This window comes from Aphis gossypii, chromosome 2 (assembly GCF_020184175.1).
Source record: "Aphis gossypii isolate Hap1 chromosome 2, ASM2018417v2, whole genome shotgun sequence".
Taxonomy (NCBI): domain Eukaryota; kingdom Metazoa; phylum Arthropoda; class Insecta; order Hemiptera; family Aphididae; genus Aphis; species Aphis gossypii.
In genome coordinates this window covers 1565735-1576401 of record NC_065531.1, presented here as the reverse complement: position 1 = coordinate 1576401, position 10667 = coordinate 1565735, and the positions used below count along the sequence as shown (strand labels likewise).

Genomic DNA, 10667 nt, shown 5'->3' with positions numbered 1-10667 from the left:
AAAATGTCACTGTTTAATTAAATTACAAAACAAATCTAATTTTCTATACTATACCACGGTAAACTAGAATCAAATCATATTTTTACACAATGGTTGTGTATATAAAAAAAAAAAAACATGCATTATCCAATTAATCTACTCTTCGCTCCCCATAAAATAGAATAAAAACGGCGTTGTTTTATATTATTGAACATTTTTATTATATTTTGAACAACGTAATACATGCGATGTAATGATATCGTAAGAAAAATATATTTAAAAAAAAAAAAACAAAATAACTAAAATCAATTTTTATCGTTTAAATACAAATCAAATTCAAAATTGAGTCATAATTAAAATTTCAAATGACTAAAAAAATATTAAAATCATATTTTTTTTTATGTTTTGTAGGTTTATTAAAGACTATATAATATTAGGAACCAATTATAAAGTTTTCATGATTTATCCATACAAAATAAATACTTTGTAAATTTTAAGCTACAAAATAAATTTAAAATGTTTGTTTTTAGTATTAATAAATAGTCAAAATTTAAACCTTATATGTTTACAGAATTATTGAGCCTACCAATGAATACCTATTAAATAATATCTGAAGCTTTTACATCGATATTTGATGCATCTAATATATATATACATAAATATGTCAAAAAAAAAATCAACATGTATACATATTTAAAGAAAAAATTAAAAATTGTAAATGTCTTTAATAAAAACTCATCTATAGACAATCATTTTAAATCCAACAAAATAACTAAAATCACATTTTTCGAAAGTTGGTTATTTCTTGTGCCTAAAAATTTCGCGTATTGTTATTTTTTTACTGTTATTATTAAAATAAGTACCTACTGGGTTAAGAGTAAGCAACTAGATTTAAATATTTAATTAATGAAATAAATATGTAAAATATAAAAAGTAAAATTTTAAATTACAACATAATTTAATTACCTAGTGTATGATAGGTATGTACACAAATTACTTTTTAAGTCTTATCAGCTATGAATCAACAACGAACACTTGTTACAATCACGCCACCTGGTGCTACTCTATATTTTAATATTAAATGACGGAGTATAAAAGGAGGAACTGGTATTCCATTAAAGCATAACGCAATTTTTGTGCAAATTTAATCTTCAGTGAGTTATAATATTATAATAATATACTAAATATAATATTTATATTAATTAATTTAAACCATTCATATTTTATATATTTTTCTTTTAGTTTTCACTTTATTCCACGAAAACAAATCAAAAACCAAAAATGGGCGCTGAAAAAGTAACCATGAACATCGTTGTCGTCGGACAAGTCCAATCTGCCAAGGCCATCAAATCGGTCGCCAAAGCTACCCCAGCCACCAGCCAGTTGATGGTGAGTCTATAAATTATGTAAAATATTTTGAATACAGTTTAGGTTAATCTTTTTTGGAATTCGTATTAACACGTCATTTCTAACATTATTTATTTGCTATATATATTCGTATTGTGTATTTGTTGTCAGATACAGCAATAATAATATTCTAATAATATATTTTGCAAAAACAATAGGTAGTAAATTATGATATACACACCTAACATAAATTAATTGTCGCATTCCGTATATGAAAATTTATTATTGTTTTTATTATACTCTTTTAAGGATCTATTTTAATTGAATAACAAGTATTTTAATTTTTTTTAATGGTTCATCATATATTTTGCAAAGACTAAAGTTTACAAAATAAATATATTTTTTATCGTATTGTATTAATACAAACTATTAATAGTAATTTGTAACTTAATGGATGTTTAATTTTTTTTTTCACTTAATAGTTGACAATAATTAGCCATAATATGATTTCATTAAAGTTCATACTATTATAGTTAATAATTTTGTTCTACCAAGATGATTTACATTTTATTATAATATAGTATATATTATTGTACGATAGTGTATTAACTGACTATTTTTTGTTTTGTTCTAGAACTGTTAATTCATGAAGTCCACATGAATCTCAAACTCAAAACCTCCATAACCCAAACAGTACATATTTTTTAATTTGTTGATAATTATAATAATATGTGTTGCCATTGCAAAATAAATCAGTCCCTTCCGTCAATTAAATTTTGTTTATTATTTATTTTTGCTATTTGTGCTATTTGACGTTCCTAACATAATTTATAAGTCTTTGTTGCTATTTTAATTAAACACTATTATAGTAAGTAGTACCTAAACCTGGTGAAAGTGTAGATGTTCTTAGCAGATTGCTTTTTTCTGACGATAATGTTACTCATGAATCCCTTTTCAGAGTTCATTTTTTTAATTTTTGGATAGTTCATTAAAGGTAATGTGAGAACAGAATGTAAAAAAAAATTAAGTCAATATTGGATTTGTAAGTCACTAAAACATAGACCAGCACAATGCAAAATCAGTCTGTTATGTTATGCCAGAATTGATTTTTCTTTGAATTACAAGATCCGGGTAATATTATTTTAACTTTGTTACACGAATATATATATTATAATATTATAATATTATTATGTAAGTGTTTCAAAACGATATAGGCGTATAATATACAACAAAAAAACTGAAATTAAATATAATTATTATACTATGGTGGTATGATATGATTCTTTTACAAGTGAAACATTATTTTTTATTGATATTTTATTTTATACTTGATTGGAAAACCGAATTTGGAATGTGTAATTAATTAGACATCATATTATAAGTATTTATTAGATTTTAGACGAAAGAAGAAGACTAGTGCTAACGTTTCGCTTAGCAATATTAAGCCTCATCAAGTCGTTTTCCTATGTCTTGAATAGTTATAATCTTATTACTGCATTGTATAACAACTAAAATGAAAATGTAATATGTAATAAGATAAATATTGAGTAGGTCACAATATTCTCGGATAGGTGCCTATACAGCGAAATGATCCTGATCTTAAGGAGGACTAAAATAATTTGAATAATTATCCTTTTTGGTGAACTTAGTTTTTTATAATAAAACTCACTAATTTTATGTGTATTTGAATTTAATAGAAGTAAAACGACGTCTGACAATACGAAAATTATGCGACTCAACGATTACAACGATTAACGAGTATATAACAGTGATAATAATTATTATATCACAAGCACAAGCCGATATTGGTGTAAAATACAAATCAGTGAAATGCCAATGTAGCGAAGATAGTAATAGTATATACAGGGATATCGCACATGTCATTTTAACGACTCGGGAAAAATAATAGCTTTATTTTATTTATAGGTACAAACTATAATATATTGAAAATACTTCACTGTAGCTTTGGTATTTGGACTTTTAGTCAGAATACCATTCGGGAAGATGTTCGTTTGGGAATTTCGGTTAGGAGGAAACGTTGGGTAATAAGCTTGATAATTACTGCAGAGCACGATAATTATATTGATGAACATTTAAATAGTAAAATAACGAAAAATTATAATTATGAACTTTTAGAAATATAACTGATAATTGACTATAAATTTAGTATTCATATTTCTCCTTATTTTTTTATTTAATCTGAACAGATTTGAATCACTAAGTATGCAAAGGCATTGTTTGATAAAATTAGTAGTTGTTTTGGATTAATGTGACATATTCCATATAGCCCAAAATGATAGTGTTCGTGTGATCTTCGTAGTATAATAAACTTGATCTTAGTAAAAAAAATAAAATTTTTCATATTAATAGTTTATTTAAGGTGTATAACTCGTTGTAGATACATTAATTATATCTGTAGTTTTATTCGAGGTATTTTTTCTATGACGGACCGTTGATAGAAGACAAGACTCATTCGATTTATCTAAAACCAAAAAATCACTTTGAAATAAAAGTAGCACACTAACTGTATTTACTTATTTGTATAAATATTCTATGTATTAAAGCAAATATAAGAATATATTATTCTAGTATTATGCAATATTTTATAATTTTAGTACCTCTTTTTCTGTAGCATAACTAATCCCATATAACACCATAATAATCATTAGTATTGTTAATATTGATATGGTAACATCTACAAGCTCAACTTCGGTGTTAATGTTTCTTGAAAATATTTTTTGATTGTAATTTGTTAATATAATTTGACTTATATTTGACGCGACAAACCCCACTATTGCTGATATTCCGTATATTGATCCATCTTTTAAACATTCAATAACGTCTAAATGTATGTCCCTTAATATACTTTTGTATAATATTCTTTCCAAAATGTGTTCATTAATCACGTATACCATCTCACTGGATGTATAATATTAGTAGTACATATTATCATTCATAAAATGCAAAACATTGACAAAAATTTTAAGCTATCATATGACCTAAACATATGCAATTTTTAATTAATAGAAGTTGTTTTCTTAGTATGCATGTTTTATTATAAAGTATTAACTGTAAATAATAAATATTCAACAGATAAATGAGATAAAATAGGTACGCAAAAGGAACAACGAACAATATAATTTATGATTTATTTCGTCTATAATACCTATATCAGTATTTAATATAGTATAATATTACTGTATTAAAATGTTAGGTTAGTTTAGTTAATAATATTTACCGGTGTTATAAAAGATAATTGTATGAATTAAAAAAAAAATTATATTTAATAGATATGACCAAATGTATATTGAATCCTGTAAAATTTAAAAAATTCCAACAGTGCATAACCAATTCATCTTTATTTTCATTGGTCTGACCACATTTAGTTCTATCAATGCTCCGTGGATCGTTTTAAGTTTAGATAAAACTACAAAAAGCTGATTAACAATAAATAAGTACCACACGTGTTATACCATACGACCTGTTCAATGTATATTAATTCAATACAAATGATCAGAACTACCGATGTAATGTCGAACACCTCCAAATCGAAACGCATCGCCTATAAAATAAAATTTTATATTAAAATTGTGGATATAACTGCATAAAATATGTCGATAATGTACATGAAATACTAATATGGACGATTATATTATAGACACAATGATTCAAATTATTAATACTACTGATATAATTTAATACATTTTCATGTAATTTTTATTATGATTATAAAAATGTCACGTCATTGTGAAATCTATAGCACTTATGCGGATATTGTTCTGTCCAGTTTTGAGGAAGACATATTATTTCGTCATTTGGATAATATGAAAAAGTGATTTATTATGCTATTGATAGGTACAATCATAGAAGGATATTCAATATTCATAAAAATAAGTTGCCTATATAAACACGTCTGTTGTAGTTATTATATAAATATCAATCTATTTTCACACAATTAAATATAGTTCTTACTGTTTTAGTTCCATCGTAGATTATTCTAAATCACAAAAAATAAATGTACATCTCAATATATACAATAATAATGTCGTTTTAATATTGCTCATGCGATAGTTTGTACTATCCATACAGCAAATCAAAAAAATCCGATCAAAAAAATTTTATATAAGACGCACACGCATAATCGATTGTGTCATTTTTATTTTACAATACAAAGTCTTGACGAATAATACAAAACAGTGTTATAGAACAATTTATTGTATAATATGGCTATTTATTATTTTCATCGAATTAATACTATTTTAATTTTTAGTCGATAAATTTTCCAAATTAGACTTGGAACTAATAATATGTAACACTGAGAAAAAAATAAGTGTTGAGTGAATAAACAGTTCATACTATTGTTGAGTAAATATAAGTTTGACTATCATACATAGCATAATAAATTAATATATTATTATAACACTTATCGTTGTTCCTGTTTATAGTATTATTATTGTCCATAATAGATTTTACCATGGAAACGAAGAGTATGAACATATCAGTAAATTTAATATTTTAATGTTAAATTAATTTTTATGGCAATATACTAGGAAGACTGTGGTTGTTGATGGTATCGTCTAGGTCGTATATACGTCTGTATGTGTATCTGTCTATTCATGATGAGAACTATGTGCGATGTCTTAATACATACTTCATTATAATTTTAACGGTATTTAACTCCCTTAGCTCTAAGACTATACTATGTTGTAGGTATTATACTACCATTCCATACATCCAACTAGGAAGATATCGAGCTATTTTTATAACAATGTGAATTAACTATAACTATAAGAAAATTTTAAAATTCCTTTGCCAAAAGTTTTTTCCACTCTTATGACTAACTATGAAGATAAAACTGCAATACATTCACCTGAAGATAAACCACCGTAAATTATAAACACATTTCAATTTATAGATTAAGATTAACTAAAATAATTAATATAAATTCTATTCACGCTAAAAATATACAATTCCTTCTTTATATTTCCAATGATTATCAATTTAATATCCTCAAAAGGTTAATATATCAATGTCATACTTGACAAAAGATTTACTTGAAGTTTTCACATTAAATCTAAAATTAAAATTCTTAATAGTCAACTTAATTTACTTCGCACAACTCTGAAATCAAAACTCTGTTTTCACACCCAAAATACAATTTACAGATCCATGCTAAGAGCTTTCGCAATCCAAAACCAGGGTTTTAACTAAATAGTTTCCATCTTCTAAAGTATACAATAGTTGTGTATGATTATTACTTTTAATTTGTTTATTATGAATAGTAGTATAAATTTTAAATACTACTATATATACAAAACAACTTTGTAGCGATCCAACAACCCGTTACCCAAGCCCAGTTCAAGTACTGAAAATAGCTAACCAACTACACTTTAACTGGGCTGGATTAGCGATAAATATTGATACCCATTTGGTTAAAAATAAAAAAGAACAAAACAGGTGTGTTTCACTATACACATATATTTGTTTATATATATCCATAATTGTACAGTTCTAGACTCTAGTTGATATTGTATTTGCGTATTTGCATAAATAGTGAGAAATGAGTAAATTTTAAATAAAAGTGAAATGTTATTCAACATTAAAACATAATTGTCTGATTGTCATACTGACTGGACAAATATTGTCATGATTTAATACAGATTGTAAATAATTTGGCTGTTGACTGATTAAAAGTATACTGATAAATAATTATTAATTTATTTATTTATATTGATAATTTATTTAATTTGAAAAGTATTTGAATAATTAAGTAAACACATACTTTATTTGATAAAATAAGTAGTTGTCTTAAATTAATCTGCCATATTCCATACATCTCAAAACGATAATGTTCGTGCAACCTTCGTAGTATAAAAAACTTGATCTTAATAAAAATAAATTATTCCAAATTAATCATAAATCTAATACATGAGTCATATGGGTGGTAAACTACATAATAATACCTATAATCACCTAACTACATTAATTAGTTTACCTGACGTTTTATTCTAGGGTTTCTTTCAATTACGGACCGTTTATGTAATACAAGACTCATCCGATTAATCTAAAAATCAAAAAAGATTATCATAACAATAATAATTTAAAATAAGTTGAACACACAAATAAAATACAATATTAACTCTATAGACTCAACTTTAATGTAAATGTTTTTATAAGACGTATATAATCAGTAGTAAAGAAATTAAATATATAATGGTGATAACACTTGTGATAATGTTTAATATCATCAAAAATATCAAAGAAAAATATTAAAATTATAGTGCAATTTAATTAAATTTTAGCTAATAATTATAGTACCCGTCGAAACTTCTACTATTAATTTATGATTATTCATATTTTGTGTATTGAATATTTGTATAGAATTACTCAAACAAAACTTTTTAAGAGGACGCCATAACCGCATGCATTTTCTCCGTCTTACAACAACGTACCATAGCAAATTGGCACTCAGAAGATCACGTTTATCTCTGTTAGGTTAGGACCTTATATGATATTCGATGGTAAGAAAATTATCTGTGTTGGTTTATTAATTTTTTAGATTTTTCTGTTTATTTTTTTCAAGTTATGCGTAATAATCATAAAAAACCAAAATATGAACACAGTTAAAGTTCTAACAATCCAATATCATAATAGGTCGATTCATTCTAGTTTATAAACTAACGAAGCTACAATTAGTGATCTGCTGAGCGTAAATTAGCTATGTTACGTACTTGTAAGACGGAGACAACACATTCGGGTATGGTATATTATTATGGTGTCCTTTTAACTTATAATATTCTAATAACAACAAAATATTTAAAAATCTATTTTTTCGTTACGTGGCATATTCGATTATATTTTAATATTGTATGATTTATTAACAACTCTATGATTCCGAGTAAAAAAAAAAAAACTTTAATAAAGTCTTTAGTTTTTACTGTCTTTAAATTTATTGTAAACCGTTTTAATGAATTCCCGATATTCTCTGCAACGATGATCAGCTAATCTACATAGGAATTTAATTTAAACTCAATTGTTATGGGGTACAATATCAGTATTTAATTAACTAAATATATATTTTAGTTATAATACTATGGTATCTATAAAACTATTTATTTTTTATTTAATCCTATGTTTAAATATTATTAAAAAATATATAAGTATATAAATATTTAGTATTGGTAAAAAGGAATTTAAAAAACAGTATTTCAATTTATGTAATTCTAGTTATATAATATAAATACCTCTTTTTCCGTGATATGTCCAATTTTGTATAATAGTATGATATTGATTATTTTTATTGATAATTCTATTAAAGAAGTTATAATATCAACATCATCTAAATTTTCTGTTGGAAAAAATAGGCTACGATAAAGTGTCTTAAGGATTTGAACGACATTTGTCCCGATAAGACCCACTGTGCCTGATAAACCGTATATTGATCTATTGGCATTGTTTAAACACTCTACAACATCCAAATACATATCTCTGAGTGTACTTATTTTTGAATATCCTTCCAAGATATGTCCATTTATCTTGTTCACCAACCACTTTATGTACAATATTAGTAGTATGTATTCAAAAAGTGCAACAAATGGACATATATTTGAGATCAACCATTCAATCTAAAAATATATTGTTTATTTTTATTGCGTAATGGTTGAATCTTTGTTTTAATAATATCTCACGAACATACCATAAATCATTTTAATTTAAAATAATGGATTAGAATTAATTTACTTTAATGGAATAGCACGTCGACGACCATTCATCAAACAAAGAGATTTTCTGTGTTTTTACATTTTATGTGTTTAGAATTTATCAATATATATATACATATAGCAAATTGAAAAGATACTTAACAATTTTTTTAACAAATATTGTAAAAAAACAAAAAGATCAATAACCATATAAACATAGGATTTATTGTGAATAATTAACTCACTAAACTATTAACGCTAAAAACACAAAATAGATTCTAATATGTCGTTCATAATCAAGATACAACACTTATGGATTTCATGATCACAAAATAATAGATAAAAATTATTATAGACCTACACATAGTTTTAATATAAAATATAAACTATTCACTGTAAGCATTTAATCTTTTGAATAGCTTAAAATTGTGTTCAATTTAAAATCTATAAAATAAGAAATAAAGTATAATTGGATGATTATAATTACCATAAGTCTTATATTGAATAATGTATTTGTGTGATGAGATTTGTATTTATACCAAAATAACATAGACATATTATATGTTAAGAAATATAAATTAATTCCAAGTATTCCAACTACGGTGAACCAATCAATTTTTATATTTATCGGTCTGACCACATTAAGTTGTATTAATTTTTCGTGAATTGTTTCAAGTTTAGTTAATACAGTTGAAAGTTGATTATCGAAAAATAAGCGACATATGGTCGATATGAATTTTCCAACCAACATCAATTCGAAACAACTGAGCATTATTAATGACGTTATTTCCGATATTTCAGAATCATCATTCTTTATCTATAACATAAAATTTAGTAACATTAACAATATTATACAATTTTGTTTTATGTTTGGCATTCGATTATATTTATGATTATAGATATTATCGTGCTATATTATATTTTCATTATTCGTTGTAGAGTACGAATCTTCTATGACCTAATATTGAGTAAGAGACTGATCTATGATAAAAGGAGGTCTGAATAAATGTGATAAAAAAAAATTCTCACAGGGAGCTACTTATCCGTTTAAAAAAAAAAACAGAATATTTATATTTGTATAGACGAATTTCAGGAACGATGACACTGATGAAGATGATGATAAATTTTATTTTGAATTATTAACACAAAGGTCAAATGTTTTTGACATGAAATTCATATAAAATTATATTATGGTATTACGTACCTATGTTATATATTTTTATTTTAGAGCGAGCTGATATTGAAACAATAGTGTGCTATTAATTGGGGTCGAATGCACGTATACGTGTAATTATGAATATATAATTTTTGATTAATTATTACAATTCAAAAATCATTTAAATTAATTAAAAAATTGATTACCACTGAATTTGCGTCGTATATTGCTAGAAAACTAACACAAATTATTAAATATCGTAAAATATGAAACATCACCGTCATCTTAAAATTTCCCTGATTGTAGTTTATACTACCAATACCGCAAATCATAAAAAACCTGTTAAAATTTTTTAATTGTGTACTCAAACTCATAATTATTTATGTTTGTTTAATTTTATCGAACTAAGTTAAATATTAAATGGTAATGATTAGTGTAATATGAGTTATATGCGAGGATTACTGAATTCAACTGAATTATAACTA

General features: G+C 24.8%; 1 protein-coding gene, 1 long non-coding RNA gene and 1 pseudogene across 2 annotated transcripts; 1 reads left to right on the top strand and 2 right to left on the bottom strand.

Moving 5' to 3' along the window:
- Positions 1–967: 967 nt before the first annotated feature.
- LOC114131655 (uncharacterized) lies at positions 968–2100 on the top strand. The gene is made up of 3 exons (XR_007604661.1): positions 968–1133; positions 1222–1368; positions 1961–2100. It is a non-coding gene; the product is annotated as an uncharacterized LOC114131655 (long non-coding RNA).
- A 1420-nt stretch (positions 2101–3520) lies between these two features.
- LOC126550514 (uncharacterized) lies at positions 3521–4374 on the bottom strand (annotated as a pseudogene).
- A 2695-nt stretch (positions 4375–7069) lies between these two features.
- On the bottom strand, positions 7070–10466 carry LOC126550513 (uncharacterized; the record flags this gene model as incomplete). The annotated part of the gene is made up of 5 exons (XM_050202298.1): positions 10389–10466; positions 9664–9843; positions 8571–8951; positions 7322–7390; positions 7070–7210 (listed from the first exon to the last, which is right to left on the bottom strand). Coding segments are annotated over exons 1-5 (849 nt in total), but the record flags the coding sequence as incomplete, so codon positions are not given.
- Positions 10467–10667: the final 201 nt, after the last annotated feature.